This window comes from Gorilla gorilla, chromosome 19, assembly GCF_029281585.2.
Source record: "Gorilla gorilla gorilla isolate KB3781 chromosome 19, NHGRI_mGorGor1-v2.1_pri, whole genome shotgun sequence".
NCBI lineage: Eukaryota > Metazoa > Chordata > Mammalia > Primates > Hominidae > Gorilla > Gorilla gorilla.
Window position 1 is genome coordinate 92332484 of NC_073243.2, and position 19450 is coordinate 92351933.

At 34.4% G+C, this 19450-nt stretch overlaps 1 protein-coding gene across 6 annotated transcripts in view; it reads left to right on the top strand.

The window, feature by feature from the left end:
* The window catches only part of CDH18 (cadherin 18), a 1104389-nt gene that overhangs the window by 1031265 nt on the left and 53674 nt on the right, over positions 1-19450 (top strand). For all 6 annotated transcript variants that reach the window (XM_055367740.2, XM_055367737.2, XM_019013683.4 and 3 more), the window contains one exon: positions 1706-1842. In XM_055367740.2, coding sequence (XP_055223715.1) covers positions 1706-1842 — 137 coding nt within the window. The remainder of the gene's footprint in view (positions 1-1705; positions 1843-19450) is intronic.

Below are 19450 nucleotides of genomic sequence, written 5' to 3' on the forward strand. Positions count from 1 at the left end.
TTTATCCACCTCAGTAAAGGGGCCTATCCATTAAATAGTAGGTCAAACACATGTGGAAATGGAGTCACCTGTGATTTAATTGCTTTACTAATGCCACTGCAACAAGAAGTCTATGAATTTCATTTCATATATAACAGTATGTTGTACACTTTTTTCCATCATCTTCTATCTTTCCATCTTTGTCCAAGTTGACAAATAATTTTTTTTATAAATTGTTTTCAACTTTCTACAGTCTATGATAAAAAGTAGCCACTGTTATTTTTCAGAGCATTAATAAATCTGTTTTTATTTTCTTGAATTTGAAATTCTTGCCATTGCTTTCACAAAAGATACCTTGTTCTACCTTGTCCTAACTCTTGGAGATTCATGTCGTTCAGTCTCCTTAGCCACGTTGACATAGATTTGTTTTCTAACCAATTCAAACTGTTTCTTTAATTTCGATCTTTGCATCTTGGTTTTCTCTGTTTCATATATTCTTCCCTAGCACTTCTCACATAATTAGTCAGTTCATTTCATCTTTCAGGTCTAGATAAAATATTACTTAAGCTTAGATTTAAAAAGAGAAAAAAGCATTAGAGGCTTTAGGAGAGAATATTTCTCTCCTTAAATAGTTGAAGAAATAGTCTGAAGCTTTTCTAGAACATATGATAATTGTTTAATAGTATATATTCAGAGACATGTTAATCAGCTGTTGCTAAATAACACATAACTCCAAAACTCAGGGGTCTTAAAAAAAGCTATGTCTAACTACACTGTATGTGTCGGTGGGTTAGCTGAAGGCTAGCTGAATTAGGCTAGCTTTTGATGCCAGCTCTGTTTATCTCTGGGGCACTCAATCGTGCATCTGCACATTTACTAGATTGATCTACGCTAGGTTGGGAACCTTAATTGGGACAACTTTGCCCCGTGTGTTTCCCTTCCTCCTGCTAGGACAAGTTAAGTAGCCCAATCATGCTTTTCTTGTGGCAGTGGCATAGGATACAAGGAAACATACAAAGTCTCACGAAACCTAGGCCCAGAAAGAAGACAGACACCATCACTTTCAGCTCATTTGATTACAAAAGTAAGCTGAAATCTAACCCAATATAAGAGAACTCTACAAAATTACGTGAATTGAAGAGGGAAAATAATTTGTGGCCTATAATTCAACCTATCTTTATTTATTTTTTTATCTCATTCTTTGCCTAAATGAGGGTTTAGTTGAACTGTGATGGAGGTACAATGTTAATAAATGTAAATGTTTTGTTTTTCATTTTATATTATCTTTAAACCTTAGCTACAATGAAATTTCAAGATAAATTCATCTCTGACTTCAAGGATTCTAATTTTTTTTGAAGAATAGCAACAAGAAGTCTTATTATAGGTTTAATTTTTTTTTCATTAAACATATTATAGGCTTCCAAGAGGTGAGTTCTTTTGGTCTCTCCACTATTAATTGCTGTTTCTGCTATCTACTTTTATTCATGGAATTTGGTAAGACCTTATAAAATTATTCTTTGAATTAGTAATTGAACTTAGAATTAAAGACTGACAGATAAGAATAATTGATATAAGTTCTATAAAAATATAAAGTTGCCATGTAATCAAATATAGAATTTAAAAGTATATTTGAATATTTTAATGTATTTAGATATAATACTTTCCTTGGTTCAGTTGTATTTTCTTCATTATAACATCAAGTAAAAACTTCTCTTTTTTTCTCTAGATACTTCATCAACTACAATGTTGAAGACGACAGATTTTTCAACATTGATGCCAATACTGGGACCATTAGGACTACAAAGGTTCTCGACAGAGAAGAAACTCCATGGTACAACATCACAGTCACTGCTTCCGAAATTGGTAAACTACTTTATGTATCACAGTAAAAGATGTCACTTGTACAAGAAGACATACTGAAATTTCCTTAAGAGCAGGGCTCTCATAATCTTTATTTTTGATATCAGGATCTAGGAGAGTAAGTGGAGTGTATTAGATATAATTTCTCATTATCAGATAGCATGAATAAGTCGTATGCCTTCCTCCTTACTGTAATTCTGGCATGGTGATGGAAAAGTGGCATCACAGAACACTTATGCCTCATCCTTGAGTCAAGGGCATTTGGTTCTCCTTCTAATTGGGAGACTTGCTTTTTCATTTGCTTTTGCCTTACTTACACTATCAAGTCATTGGAATGACTTGATATGTGTGATAGTTTAGGAAAAAAGAAAGAAAGAAAAATGTATAATTGCACATTGATTATTTTGTCAATATAATACCTCTGCTCAAGTTTCAAAAACACTTATAGAACTTACAGTAAAAGAATAATTCTTGGAATTTCAACAGCCAGGTTTAGGCTCTCTTCAAGTAACGTACGTGATCTACAGCTGAGGATGACTCTTGTTCTACCTCCACCCAGAATATTCCATTGTGATAAACACCTAAGCTCAGGAAACAACATAAAAAAAATATATATCCGTAATACTTCTGGAATCATAAAGGTAGATATGACTGTGTTAAATGAAATTAGAATATAACTCTAAGAAAATGAATCCATCTTCATAACAATAAAGTTTTTTTAACATATTCGTAAGTAGATCAAAAGTACCAATTATCCTCACTTTAAAAGTGTACGAAGAGATTATACATACATTTAGGAAATGTTTTGATGTATTCATGAAAAAAACCATGAATATATTAGAGATTAAGAATACTTCACATTTGAAAATAGTGCCATGTAAAGTAAAATCACGTTCTGTTTTTCTTTCAGAGGGTCTTAAAAATTAAAAATTTTAACAGCTTCATTGATATACAATTCACACAACATAAAATGAACCCTTTTAAACTGTATAACTCAATGGTTTCTAGAATATTCACAGAGTTACACATCCATTACCACAACCAATTTCAAAACATTTTTATTACTACAAAAAAAAAATTCTGCATTACTTAGTCATAATCCCCCACACTCTCTCACCTTAATTCAGGAAGCCATTAATTGACTTTCTGTCTCTATAAATTTGCCTGCTATTGCTTTGCTATATAAAAGAATCATATAATAGGTAGTCTTTTGTGACAGGTTTGTATCATTGAGCATGATGTGTTCAACGTGTACGCATATTATAGTATGTGTCATTGGTACTTCATTTTTTTATTGCCAAAATTATTCTATTGTATTGATATACCACATATTTATCCATTCTTTACTTGACAAACATTAATCTGGTTTCCATTTTTTTCCTAATAGGAATAATATTGCTATAGGCATTGGTGTGAAAGTAGTTGTGGAAATGTTTCCATTTCTCTTGAGTATATGCCTAGGAGTGAAATTGCTGGTAACTCTTATGTGTAGCCACTTGATGAACTAGCAGATTGTTTTCCAATGTGGATGCACTGTTTTACATTTCCGACAGCAATAGGGTTTCCTATTTCTTCATATTTCCACCAATATTTGTTACTATATGTCTTTATTATAGCCATTTTAGTGGGTGTGAGGTGGTATTGCACTGTAGTTTATGCATGCTTCTATTGCCCTTAGTTATATAGCAGTCATGAGGCTACTTCAGTGTTTTTGATTCTACTTGGATTTTGGTGTCTGCAAAATTAGCTCAAGTGGCTTCCATTTGGATTAGTTTTTCAACATAATATCTCTGTAAAAGTGACCTTTCACTAATTACTTTTAAAGGGGTTCTCTAAAGAATCCATGAGTGAGTTCAATTGTAATCATTTCTGGTTATTTTCATCTTCAAAATAACCAGACGTTAGCAATTGTGAATCCTTAGTAAGGTAAGAACAAATTAAATGGTGGTTAAATAATAAGGACTCATTAAAAATTAGTTAAGAAATAAAGGGATGAATGGAAAAATATATCCAAGAAAAAAATTATTAGGGTTAATATGGTTTGGTTGTCCTCACCCATATCTCATCTTGAATTGTAGCTCACATAATTCCCACCTGTCATCGGAGGGACCCAATGGGAGGTAATTGAATCATGAGGCCGGGTCTTTCCCATGCTGTTCTCATGATAGTGAATAAGTCTCAGGAGATCTGATGGTTTTATAAAGGGGAGTTCCCCTGCACACGCTCTCTCTTGCCTGCCGCCATGTAATATGTGACTTTGCTTCTCCTTTGCCTTCTTTCATGATTGTGAGGCCTTCCCAGCCATGTGAAACTAAGTCCATTAAACCTTTTTCCTTTATAAATTACCCAGTCTCGGGTATGTCTTTATCAGCAGTGTGAGAACAGACTAACACAGTAAATTGATACCAGTAGAGCAGGGTAGTGCTGTAAAGATACTTAAAAATGTGGAAGTGACTTTGGAATTGGGTAACAGTCAGAGGTTGAAACAGTTTGGAGGGCTCAGAAGAAGATTAAAAAATGTGGGAAAGTTTGGAATATCCTGGAGACTTGGAGTGCTCGGAAGACAGGAAGATGTGGGAAAGTTTGGAACCTCCTAGAAACTTGTTGAATGGCTTTGACCAAAATGCTTATAGTGATATAAACAATAAAGTCCAGGCTGATGTGATCTCACATGGAGATGAGGAACTTTTTGGGAACTGGAGCAAAGGTGACTTTTATTGTACCTTAGCAGAGACTAGCAGCTTTTTGCCCCTGCCCTAGAGATCTGTGGAACTTTGAACTGGAGAGAGATGATTTGGGGTATCTGGTGGAAGAAATCTCTAAGTGACAAAGAGTTCAAGAGGAAGCAGAGCATAAAAGTTTGGAAAATTTACAGCTTGTTGGTGAGATAGAAAAAGAAAAACCCATTAACTGGGAAGAAATTCGAGCCTGCTACAGAAATTTGGATAAGTAACAAGGAGCCAAATGTTAAACACCAAGACAATGGGGAAAATGTCTCCAGGGCATGTCAGAGACCTTCACAGCTGACCCTCCCATCACAGACCCAGAGACCTAGGAGGGAAAAATTGTTGTGTGGGCTGGGCCCAGGGCCCCCTGCTGTGTGCAGCCTAGGTACTTGGTGCCCTGCATCCCAGTCGCACCAGCTGTGGCAAAAAAGGGCCAAGGTATAGCTTGGGCAGTGGCTTCCTAGGGTGCAAGCCCTAAGCCTTGGCAACTTCCACATGGTGTTGGGCCTGAGGGTAGATAGAAGTCAAGAATTGAGGTTTGGGAACCTCCTCCTAGATTTCAGAGAATGTATGGAAACCCCTGGACACCCAGACAGAAGTTTGCTCCTGGGGTGAGTCCTCATGGAGGACCTGTAAGGCAGTACAGAAGGAAAACGTGAGGTGCAAGCCCCCACACAGTGTTTCCACTGGGGCGCTGCCTAGTGGAGCTGTGAGAAGAGGGCCAACGTCCTCCAGACCCCAGAATGGTAGATCCACTGACAGGTTGCACTGCACACCTTAAAAAGCCACAGACAATGCCAGCCCTGAAAGCAACTGGGAGGGGTCTTGTACCCTGCAAAGCCACAGGGGTGGACCAGCCCAAGCCCATGGGCTTGTATCAGCATGACCTGGATGTGAGACATGGAGTCAAAGGAGATCATTTTGGAACTTTAAGATTTGACTGCCCTGCTGGATTTCAGACTTGCATGGGACCTGTAGCCCCTTCATTTCGGCCAATTTTTCCCATTTGGAATGGCTACATTTACTTACTTAATTCCTGGACCCCCATTGTGTCTAGGAAGTAACTAATTTGCTTTTGGTTTTCCAGGCTCATAAGCAGAAGGGACTTGCCTTGTCTCAGATAAGACTTTGGACTGTGAACTTTTGAGTTAATGCTGAAATGAGTTAAGCCTTTGGAGGACTGTTGGGAAGACATGATTGGTTTTGAAATGTGATGACATGAGTTGTGGGAGGGGCCAGGAGTGGAATAATATGGTTTGGCTGTGTGTCCCCACACAAATCTCATCTTGAATTGTAGCTCCCATAATTTCCACATGTTGTGGGAGGGAGCTGGGGGGAGGTAATTGAATCATGGACCTCATCTTTTCCAGGCTGTTCTGGTCATAGTGCATAAGTCTCATGAAATCTGATAGTTTTATAAAGGGGAGTTCTGCACAGGCTTTCTCTTGCCTGCTGCCACGTAAGATGTGACTTTGCTTCTCCTTTGCCTTCTGCCATGACTGTGAGGCCTCCCCAGCCTCAGATATGTCTTATTAGCAGTGTGAGAACAGACTAATACAAAGGCGTTGAGCTAATTCTTCAGAAAAGAGAATCAACTCCAGAAGCATTTCAATCAGAAGCCATGCTTTAGATTAATTTTTTTTTCACTACCTCACTCCAAATATTTGAATTACGTAGAATGTAGTTTATGAATATATATATGAGTTCATGCATTCATGAAAATTATGTTATTTGCAGTCATCACCAAAATAAATGCCTGTTTTTACTAAGTAACATCCTAATTATATATTTACTTGGTAAAATATAGGTATATTTTTATTATGTGCAGTACTTTATATGGGGTTTGAGTTAATCTATATCTACTAAGTAAAGCAGTACAGTAAATTGTAATTTTCTGAGTTTTTAGGTGGTAATAAAACAACCTTGGAGAACACCTCAATGAGCATTACTAAAATATAATTTAATTCTAATCATAAACAGGTGTATAGAAAGAAAGAGCACTAGTAAAGATTTTATAGCCATGTTGGGAGACTGTATTTAGAAATGAAATGCATGCACCGATTCCTTGGCTTAATTGCCTGTTAATGTCATTGGGAACATTGCCATGTACAATTGTTTGTCAACCTTAACCTCAACATCAGCCACGCTACCCAAGTATTTTCTAATATATTCTGTTTTGGAAGGGTAGCTGGTACTTTTTCAAATGGGATTTTTAAAAATCTTCTTAATGTACAGTTTCTGAAGAGCCAGTTGTTTTGTGAAGTGATATTTAGTAGTGAATGTTTGTAAGTACTTTTATAAGGCTACCTAGGGATTTATGCCAACAAGAGAAAGGTGCTCCTCTGGGCAGGTGAGGCATTGCAGTAGGATTTAGGAATGAATGAGGGCAAGGGAAAAACAGTGCTCCTTCCTTCTTGTGAGTAGGCCTTGTTTCAGGGTCATACAAGATATCAATAGAAATATTCCAGTCCCTAAATCTGTGCTTATTCTAATATGGCCCTGTAGGGAAGCTGATGTTTGGTGAGCCCAATCATTGGTCAGGTTATTTTAGCTCACTAATGTTTATTTTGTTATTTATTTTTTAAATTTATATTGTGAAGTAAATTAACTCTTACAAATGTAAAGATGACATTATGAGTACGATAAAGATGACATTATGAGTATGGTCAGGGACCTAGAAAGTGTTGTATTCTCATCATATATCACAGTTTTTGGGAAAAAGTACTTTCTAAGTAAAGACCTACAGAACATTTCTGCAGTGGGTAACACCATCTTCCCTCTATGCAATCTATAATACAGCTGTTTGGTAATTCGAATTAGTTTTCTGTTGTTGTGTAACATATAATAATATGATTTCTGTAGGTCAGAAGTCCAGGTGGGCTCAACTGGGTTCTCTACTTAAGGTCTCAAAAGGCTGAGATCATGTGCCAGCTGGGATGAGCTCTTCTCCAATGGCTATGAGATTCTTACTGGATAATAAACTTTCCTTCAAACTTACATGCTATCACTCAATTTTCCCTTTATGTGTCCCTGGTATAATGCATATTATGCATATTTTCATTCCAACTCTTTGTTAGGAACTACAAATAAGGCATCAGTGACTGCCTAATAACCAAAACCTATCAATGCTTTTTACCTTTTATCTTTCCGTCATTTCTTTGTGACATTTGACTATGTTCATCTTTCTTTTACCTCTTAAAATTTTCTGTATTTTAGCTACTATTCCAGTATGTTGTTATTGGGTACTTTATACTCTTTATCTTAAAGTATCTTTTAATTAACTCATGCAGAATATATTAATAAATGATACTTGCTAGTCAGTGTGGTATTTTAGACACCAGGGATATTGAGAATATTATTTTGCCTTTGAGGCATTTGAGTGTTATTCCTAAGACAAGGTAAGTAGATAATTGCATTATGGAAAATTACTGCAGAAAGAGGATTTTTTAGGGATAAGAGAGATTTTTTAGGGGCTACAAAACTGGTAGTTTAATCACTCTAAGAGGATCAGTGAAGGTTTCATAGAGAGGATAATGCATGGATTCAGTCTTGAGGTGAGGGATGAGTAAAGGTTGCCCTGCATATTCTCTTCTGATTCCAAATGTGTCTGAATTTGTGTATTAGGATTCTCCAGAGAAACAGAGCGATAGGGAGGATGCATGGGTGTGTGTGTGTGTGTAATGTGTACGTGCACATACACACACTTATATATGTACATATATTGAGATCTGGAAATAGATTGATAAATAGAGAAAGAGAGAGGGGGAACAGATAGATTCATTATAAAAAATTGGCTCACATGATTATGGAAGCTATCACATCCCAAATCTGCAGACTCTGTATCTCACTTTGAGTCTGAAGGCAGGCAGACTGCTATAGAACCGGAAAAACTCATGCAAAGCTGTGAAGCAGGAGAATTCTCTGTCACTGGGGGGGAATTACTTTGGTTCTAGTCAGGCCTTCAACTGATTGAATGAGGCCCACTAACAATATGAAAGACTGTCTGCTTTACTCAGTCTCCTGATGCAAATGCTAATCTCATCCAAAAACACCTAGAATAATGTGTAACTATACATATCTGAGCACTCCATGGCTCAATCAAGTTCACAGATAAAATTAACCATCACAGTACCATAGACTGTATCATTTGCACCGTCATCTGAGTGATCTTTCACAATATCTGGATCTCAAACCTGACTACACATTATATTTTTGAATCACCTCGAGTGCCATACCCACTGCTCATCTGAGATTCTGAGATTCATTTTTTCCTGGAGAAGGTCTTCAGCATTTTACATTCCAAACCAGTAGCTCTCAAAGTGTGTTCCATGGGAACAAATAATGCAGATCCTCAGGCCTTGGCCCAGATCTAGTGAATCAGACACTCTGTGGTTGAGGCCCAGCAACCCTGGTTGTACCAGGCCTTCCATGTGTTTCTCATTCATGCTAAAGTTTAAGGACCATTGCCCTATGTGAATCTAATGTAAAGTTAAGGTTAAGAAACATTGTTTCTAACCACAATTTGATTTAAATCATAGCTCCATTTAGTTCCAATCCTATGATAAACACATGCACAGAGATACACACACATTTCCTGATTGTCTAAGAAATAAACTCCACGCGTATCAATTTCCTTAACAAGACTCAGCCCTCTCTGTTTTCAGCTTAATCCTCTGAAAAATGTGTATTACGCTTTTCATCATAGTCTCCAAACAGGCCAGGCTTTTTCAATAATTTCATAACCCTTTCATCTTTCAGTGACCTGTTTTCATTTTGCTCTGCTTTCCAAAGTTATTTACTGGTAAGAACTGTTTCAAATGTCACAACTGTAAAAGTTTTTCAACAACTTAGACAAATGTACAGTTTCTTTTCTTCCACAGTTAAATGTTCTGCATGCATTAAGTATAACACTTATTGCATTTCATTGTAGTACTTTTTCACCTCTATGGGATTGTAACCATGTCAAGTTTAGAAATCTGGTCTAACTTATCTTTGTTCATCATAGTATTGTCAAATACTTAGTGAATGTCTTGGTGTATAGAACGTGGTTAGTAAATTTTGTTAAATACATAAATATATTTTGCTCCTAGTTTCTCCACCCGTCATACCAGCTCAACAACTTCATGATTCACTACACAATGTATTCTTCATTTAATGCAAATATCCTATTTAACCTTGTTCTGTGCACTAAATGTAAAAATTTCTTTGACCTGGTCAGTTCACCAAAAGGAAACTCTAATCATTCATTGCTTGTATAATAGATAAATTTCCAAAAGAGCCAAAGTTTGGGAGATGATACTTTATTGAAACTTTCAATGTGTCTGAAAGCTTCTGCTATTTCCGGAATTTACAAATGAAACAACAAAAATTGCATATTGTATACATTGCTTCAGCTCTCTTTTTCACTTGTGGACATAAGAGTCCACAAACCAATGTTTGTGTTTTCTTTATTCATTGAGTCTTTTTAGTTATTTTTTTCTCGACTCTCATGCAAACATATCCAGAGACTAGAATCCACAAATTTCAAATATAATCCAACTGTTAATGTCAGATAATAGAAATGAAATTTAGTGTTTGTGAGTGTATTCCTTGTTGCCCTTTAATATGAAGTTATTTTTGGTTAGCAGCTGCATCTAACAATATAAAAACCCGTTACCTTGGAGTGAGTATTTTTAAGTCCCTGTAGCTTATAAACATTATTTTGTTATTATCAATGTGCTTATTTTGATGTACGCAATTTGTCTTCCACAAATGTGTTTGTATTACCAATTTCCCTTAGCACACAAAGAGATCCTAATTAGCACTTTTACTTAGCTCGCGAAGGGAATAGCACAGAAAGAATCAGTACTGCCTTAACCAATGATCAAAAGTAATCAAACAAAATGCTTTTCAGGAATATTGTGTATACATATATGTATCAATCCATTGCCATATAACAGATTACTTCATAATGTAGTAACAGAAAACATCAATAAACAATAGTGTGTTACACAGTTTCTTTGGGTCAGTAATAAGGGAACAGCTTACATGGGTTATTCAGGTTCAGAGGTATTCAAGAGGTTGTCACCCAGATTTTGATTAGGGCTGTAATTATTTCAAAATGTGACTGGGCCATGGGGAGATGCTTCCAACATGTCTCACTTACATAGCTAGCAAGTTGGTGCTGGTTTTTGGCAAAGAACTCAGTTTTTCACATCATGGACTCCTTCATAGGACTGCTGAGTGTCTTGATTGTCATGGCAGCTGGCCAACTCAGAGTGAGTTATCCAAGAATGAGTGACCTGAAGGCAACCATCTTCTTTATGACCTAGCCTCAGAAATTACACATTGTTACTTCTGCAATATTGTATTTAATATTATTAAATATGGAAAACCTTGTTAAATATGGAAAGCCATTATACAAGGATATGAATACCAGGCTGGAATAATTGGTGTCGTCTTGGAGGTGGCTGCCAGAATTTGTTCGAATGTTTTCACTTATATGTAAAAAAGCACACAAGTTAAAATAATTGAATTTATTCTCAAATTTAAAAGAGATTTATTGGCTCATGTATCTGTAAAATGTATAGGTAAATTAAGCTATGAGTTTGCTTTGATCAGGTCTCTGTCTCCAATTCTCCCTGATTTTTCATCTTCTGAATTTTTTAACGTCACCTTTTTCCTTCATGTTGCTATATTATGGTAACAAGTAACAAATTGTATGTTAACTTGTAACATGGTAATAAGATGAGTGACGCTAAAGTTGGGTTCATGCATTCTCATTCACAACCTGAGGAGATAAATTATCGTTTTACATAGCCATTAAAAATGTTGCTGCTTTCAGTTTTTTTTAATGTATTAATCTCCTTTCACTGCCTTAAAAATGTATTTAATGCATGAAATTTGTCCATAAGTGGATGAATTATTGTAGCAAAATGAAAGGCATGTGGACACTGACTCAGGACCATCAGGCCTATATTTTTATTATTGCTCATGGTTAACTCCTTTCATACCTTTTAGGTTCTACACAATAAGGAGCAATTTGATGAGACAATCACAATATCCACCACATTTACTTAATGTGCCAATACATTTGATGATTTATTAATTGCAATATCCCAGTGTTAGTATCATATTGTAAGACAATTAGAACAAGTTTCTTTATTCAAAAGAAACTTCAAATCACTCAAATAATTTTACACAGCATTGCTAGATATTTATTTTATAGGTTTCCTTTCATTAAATTTCTAATACCTCTTCCAATTTCCTTACATGTATTGTATCAGATAACATTGCTTCTCCAAAAACTTATAAAATAAGAGCAATCAGAACGGGGTTTCCATATTCCCGTGCCATCCTATCTATCAACCGAGCTAGTGGATGTTGATATCTGTAAATATGGCTTTCTTCAGGTTCCTGAAATGCACTGTCCATGCCAAGTCTCTGGCCACTCCTTCACATGACCTTATACTGTTCTTATTTGTTTGCTGTGAGACAATGCTCTATTTTATCCTGTTTCCTGAATTCTTACTTTTTCACTGTCTAAAGCATGCCCCTGTCCTCAAAAACATGCTTTATTTTCTATCTGAAAATAAAATTAATTCATGCAAAGCAAACAAAACCTGAAAACATCTCTTGATCTAATATTCTCCTCCAAATACATCTCTGTTATCTCATTCTTTTGACTGAAAAACTCCTTGAAATAATTTACTCTGTTCACAGTTTGTACTCTCTTTTCTTCCATGCTGTTTTAAATCCATTCTAACAAGACTCTTGACTTTGCTACTTCAGCACAATCATTCTCAACCTCCATGTCGCAGAATCCAAAGCCTAATCCTATTCCTCTACTCAACAAAGCATCAACATTTGATACGATTAACAACTTTTTCAAGAAAAAGATTCTTTCTTTGGCTTACAGACATAATATCCTTTTGATTAACTCCATCCTTCATTGGCTCTTCTTTCTGCATGCTGTTTAGTTCCTCCTCGCTTCTCTATGTATTGAATTGTGAGACACCAAGTTTTACACTTTAAATGTATCTTGAGTTGTTGCCAAGGTGATTTCATTCAGTCTCATGGATTGGATAGCCCTCAAATTTTAATCTGCAGCTGCAATGTTACTTTTTCCCTGAATTCCATATTAGCCACTTTAATATCTCCTCCTGGAGGTCTCAAACTCGACATGCTGCAAGTAAATCTCTGTAAAATCTGATTTCTCCCTCAATCTTCTTCAGATGTCTTATCTATCTTTGGAATGATGACTATAGTCCAGATTGCTTATATAAACCATGCAGTCATTTGTCTCTTCTCTCTCATATTCCACATCCAATCCATTGGAAACTTTTGTCAGCTATACCTTTAAAAACTATTTATAAGTCAACTATTTCCTATCATTTGTCTCACTTCCACCGCAGTTCGAACAACTTTCACCCCTTACCTGGGGTATTTTAAGAGCTTTCTTTGGGTCCTAACCTTAGCTTCCTTTGGGCTTTGGGTCTTAATCTTAGACTTCTTGTTATTCACCCAGCTGTCATAATGTGCCTTTTAAAACATAAGTGATACTACATACTACTAGGTCAAATCAAATACTTCCAAATAAATGAAAATATGACACTCATAATGAATGAACCAAGATACAAACCCAGGCACTCACACATATACAAATATCATGTCGAAAGTTAAAGATAAGGAATGTCTTCTGTTTTCACCTTAGTTCTGGGTAAAGGAAATGAAAATATAAAAATGTTAATCATCAGAAATTATGTATAAGGTACTTCTTAACTATTGCTTCAGATCATCTTGGTGTCAACAACCCAGTGACAAGCATAAATGCGGAATATTTTCAATAATTTATAATATTTAGTATTTCAATAGAAGCATTACATTGATAAGGTTTATGTTGTTACTAAAATTTCATTGGAAAGAAATTTGTTAGGATGATGCATTAGAAAAATGTTGTCAAATGGAAGTCTAACATTTTAAAAAAAAGACACAAAAAAATACATTGGCTACAAATTTAATGCCTCAGAATACATCACTCTTGTTAACAAGTCAGCTTTCATGGAGAGCAATTTACATAGTAAAATTACCATTTTAATGTGTAAAATATAATGAATTTTGCAGAGGCATCTAGTCACTTTCCACAACCTTCGTCCACAAAAGTTAAAGTTAAAGGGATTTCTCTTCTCTCACCTCCGAGTCCTGGTAACTACCTATAGTTTTGCCTTTTTTCAAATGTAATGAGAATGACAAGTAGACACTGTGGACACCTTTGAGTCATTCTTTTCAGCAAGCTTTTGCGTTAATGAGTCAAGCTTATGAGTCATTATTTTCAGGAAGCCACGCCTGGCTAATTTTTGCATTTGTTTTTAATAGAGACAGGTTTTCACCATGTTGGTCAGACTGGTCTCGAACTCCTGATCTCAGCTGATCCACCCACGCCAGCCTCCCTAAGTGCTGGGATTACAGGTGTGAGCTACCGTGCCCAGCCCAATTTTGTTTGTGTGTGTGTGTGTGAGAACACACATTTTAACTTGTCTTGGGTAAATAGCCAGGTGTGGGATTGTCAAACAAAATACCATGTTCGAGTTTATGGAAACATGCCAAATTGCTTTCCAAACTGGCTATACAACTTTGCATTACCATCAGCAGTTGCTTCACGTCTTCCGCATGTGTTGCCAGGGTATTTTTCCCCATCATTCTAATAAGTATGTAGTGACATCTTATTGTGGTTTTTATTTGCGTTTCACCACAGAGAAATGATGTTGAAAATATTTTCGTGTGCCATCTGCATTTTCTTCTTTGGTGGATTTTCTGTTCAGGATTTTGCAAAATTTTATAAAGTTGTTTAGATTTTTATTGTTTGAATTTGAGATTTTAATATATGCAGATATATGAGTTAATCAGATGTTCATTTTTTTGAATATATTCACATATTTGTGTCTTATCTTTTCATTTTCTTAATGAACGCTGTATTTAGTGAGTTTTTCAAAGAACATTTTCTTGAAAATTACAATTTATTGGAGGTGGAGCCAAGATGGCCAAATAGGAACAGCTCCAGTCTACAGCTCCCAGCGTGAGCGATGCAGAAGACAGGTGATTTCTGCATTTCCATCTGAGGTACCGGGTTCATCTCACTAGGGAGTGCCAGACAGTGGGTGCAGGACAGTGGGTGCAGCACACCATGCGCAAGCCGAAGCAGGGCGAGGCATTGCCTCACTCGAGAAGCGCAAGGGTATGTTTATTGTGGCACTATTCACAATAGCAAAGACTTGGAACCAAGCCAAATGTCCAACAATGATAGACTGGATTAAGAAAATATGGTACATATACACCATGGAATACTATGCAGCCATAAAAAATGATGAGTTCATGTCCTTTGTAGGGACATGGATGAAACTGGAAACCATCATTCTCAGCAAACTATCGCAAGGACAAAAAAACCAAACACCGCATGTTCTCACTCATAGGTGGGAATTGAACAATGAGAACACATGGACACAGGAAGGGGAACATCACACTCTGGGGACTGTTGTGGGGTGGGGGGAAGGGGGAGGGATAGCATTGGGAGATATACCTAATGCTAAATGACGAGTTAATGGGTGCAGCACACCAACATGGCACATGTATACATATGTAACAAACCTGCACATTGTGCACATGTACCCTAAAACTTAAAGTATAATAATAATAAAATAAAAATACAAAAAAGAAAATTACAATTTATTGGCTTTTTTTCTTTTCTGTTTTTTCTTTTGTGTTTTTTTCTAATAATTCTTTGCCAAACAAAAGGTAACAAAAATTTCCTTTATTAGTTTTATATATTTAAACTTTGAGGTTTTATATTTATATCTATGGTTTCCTTTGGGCCATGTTTTATATATGATGAGTGGTAAGGGTCAAATTTAATTTTCTTTAATATGAATTTACAATGGATCCACCATATGTCTTAATGCTATCATTTTCTCAATTAATTGTTATGGCTAGTTTGTCCGTAAACCCTTGAGCATTTGTGTATTTATCAATTTCTGGACTCTCATTGGTACCACTGACAATGTATATACTAATACTACGGTGCTATGATTGCTATAGTTTTATAATGACACAAAATCAGATAGTGTGAGTTCTCCTACATTTTTCTTCTTTCTTTTTGAAATTGTTTGGGTTACTTTAGAACAGTTTTTGTTGCATATAACTTTTAGAATCAGCTTATCAAATTATTCAACAATATTGGATTTTTGGTTGGTATTACACTGAATCTAAGTTTCAATTTGGGAGCATGGACACCTCAATGAACAACATTGAGCATTTTATCCATGAGTAAACACAGTATGTTTTCAGTTATCTAGGTCTTTTAAACATTTCTCAAAGCAACATATGTAGAATTCAGCGTACAAATATTTCACATATTTGTTTTCATGTTTATTCATGTTATATAAATTAGATGTTAAAATCTTCCTTTACTTTCATTCTGATAGAAATACATGTAAATACCGAACTTGCATCCTGTGATACTGCTAAACTGTTTTAATAATTCTATTTTTTTTGTATATTATATGGTATTTTCTTCATAGATAATCATTCTGGCTCTGAAGGAAGATAAATTTGTTTTTTATTTTGCAATTTACATCACTTTTATTTCTTTTACTATTTACTCTAACTATAACCCTAAAGATAGTGTTCAGGAGAAGTTCTGAGAGCATATATCCTTACATTTCTGTTTATTTCTGATCCTTGGGATAAAGCATTCAACATTCACTGATAAGAGTGATGACAGTTACAGTTTTGTTCAGGTTGAGAAAGTTCCTTCTATTTATAACTTGCTAAGTGTTCTTTATTTCTTGTTAAAAATGTCATATTTGTTAACTTTTATGTGTGTATTGAATGTGTGCAGTGAATTATATTCACTGATTTTTAAATGTTAAACAACCAGTCTTCTTTTCCTAGGATATCCCTCACTCGGTCATAATGAATGTATTATCAAAGCCTGAGATAGTCCTGGGGCTCAGCTTATGTAAGTCTCTTCTCCCAGAGAGCATTCTTAGCATTATCTATTTTCTTTTTTATATATTTTATTCCATTTTACAATCCTTTGTGATGGCAGGCCAGTTTTAATCAGTTGCTCTTTCCTGACTAAGGTGGATTTTTTTTTAAGTTCTATTTCCAAACCAGTCAAACTTCTTATTGTAATTATGTAGTTTTTTTAAATATTAAACAAAATAATGGGATATATGCACAGAATGGATTCAGAATTTGTGTAACGTACTTTAAGTTGAAAGTTTCCCAAGACTTCATGAAAGAGATTTGCTAAAATTATGTTCCAATTAAGGAAAACAGTTAGGCAATTATAAAATCTCAGGTAATTTTATAGAATTAGAAGTGTTGCCACGCTTAGTGTTTTGAAAGAATCTTCAAGTTCTTCCCTCACTTAGAATCAATCAATTTTGGGCTTCATAAATAACTTCATAAATAACTCAGTGTGTTTTCTTTACAAGAATGGTGGCGTTAACCCCGAACAGCAACAAATCTGTTCTCAGAGTTAGGTCCATACTCCTACATTGAGAGATTGCAGTTTGATGAATAATTATGCATTTCAATATATTTATAAAAACATTTAAAATATATATATCATTATTTTTATTAATTATTTTACATAGTAGCTGTTTTGCTTTAATTAACATTATTATTTTTGATGTTATTCTATCAGATAAGGAAATTTTTATTATAGTTAGATTGCACACCCAGAAAAAGAAAGAATAAACTTATAATCCATTTTGTTAGTAAAGTTCTAAGCAGCATTAAAAATATGATTGTAATTATAAATGCAAAAGACAGCATAAAAGTTCATCACAAGGTAAATCCTATATACTCTATAAAGATAAAAGATAGAAAAGTTCACAGGCATTATACACAAATAGGCCAAGATAGAAAAAACATGTTAAAACTGAATTATTACAAAAAGTAGAAAATAAATGTTATATTTGGTAGATTTTCTTATATAATTGAGTGGGCCAATTGTGACATTTTCACAAGAATAGAATACATATTTTTCATTTACTTTATAATCAATAAAATTTCTTACATTCTCTCAATGTAATTACTTTCAACTACAGGTAAATTACTTTGACTTTGTAGTTCTGGTTAACGGAACAAAGTGTTCATTCCTAACAGCAAAGGCACAGCTTTAATTTTAAAGCTTCTAACTCCTGTTACTCTCAGGTAATAATATTAATGATATATATAAGGAATTGTTGGAGGATTTATAGGCAACTGGAACAAAATAATGTACTGAAAAGAGTCAAGATTCATTTTAAATAATTCACTTCAATCTAGAATTTGTATGATAACTATGTAATAAATGAGAGCACTTACTGTAAACTGACAAAAGTTGAATAAATATATGGGATAAGTTTTATGTGATGTGTTTCTAAATGCTTTGTAATTTTTGAAATATTTCTACACATGTGTTATGCTCCTTCCTATGAAATAACAGACCTTAAACACAGAGTTGGTTTAATATTCTGTTGCATAAAATTCACAGAATGCTTTATTTTAAAACTTTTTATGTGGATACAGTAAAGGAATATTTGAGGAGTAATTTATTATATATGATATACACCTTTCATATAAATTATAGCAAATTATTTTGAATACAATATTTGATTGTTTTACTGATATTTAAATAATATATTAAAAAAAGAGAAAAAGAAGCATATTAGTGGCACCAGCATGTACCAGACATTGTGAGAGTTTTACATATAAATTATTGTTTAAGTAGATTTAATAATATTATAAAGTAGTTTATAATATGTATTAATTGATTTAGCTCACTTTTTTTTACCTAAAACTTAATATGACTTTCATATACAAGATTTTACAATGGAAAAACTACTCTCATTTCAAATCAAACAAATACAGTTAAGTGGATAGTTTGTTTTCATTTGAGCACCTGTTTGCAAAACTTATTGTTACATATTTATTAAAGAAAATAATGGAAACATATTTGTTAACAAACAAAGCATTAACCAAGCACGTTAAAATGTTCCAGCATCAGCCCACAGTAAGTATTCAAAAGAGTGAGAGAAATTTTAGTTCTAAATTTTCCTATAAGGAAATCTTTTCATAGAAATCTAAATCAGACAGACCAAAAATACAATTTATAAACCATCTTTATTCCCGTGGGCATTTATGAAACTTAGATAGCTATAAATGTGATTATTTAAGTTCATATTCCCTGTAAATTTTTATTATAGTAGCAGATAAGTCTTTCCATTTTGAGTGAATTTTCATAATGAAAGCAATAAAAGCACATTTTTAGGAAAATAATCTGCAATATTATATTAACCTATTTATATATTTGACAAATATTTTTAATACTAATTTTAGAATATGAATAATCAGATTAGAAATCTACCAAATTCCCTAGAAGGCATACACTCATAGACATGATTTAGATTGTTTGGGTGGCACATATTTAAATAATAATGGCTTTGGGCTAAAAGTAAATTAAACATTTAAGTCATGATATTTAAGAAAAAATTAGTATTTATTTTTTCCATTCAATGTCAATAAGTGGGACATCTGGAAGAATGGCATATTTTGTTGTTCTGTGTTATCCAGAGCCCATCATAGTGTTGCGCACATATCAGTGTTTCCAAAAGTAATCACTGGATAAAATGTATTGTTTCTCAAGTTATAAAAGATCTTCTACATATTGTAGCATACAGCTTCCACTTGCACTCTAATAGCACTTTCTCTGTATCACTATCTCTAGAGGGGTCACTCTGATGACATGAGTCCCTATTGTATTAATGTTGCATAAAGCACAGATGATTTTTATATAGCATAGTTGGTGCTGGAAAATACATGCATATATTTTGGCTTTGTTTCTATTTTAATATTCAGAA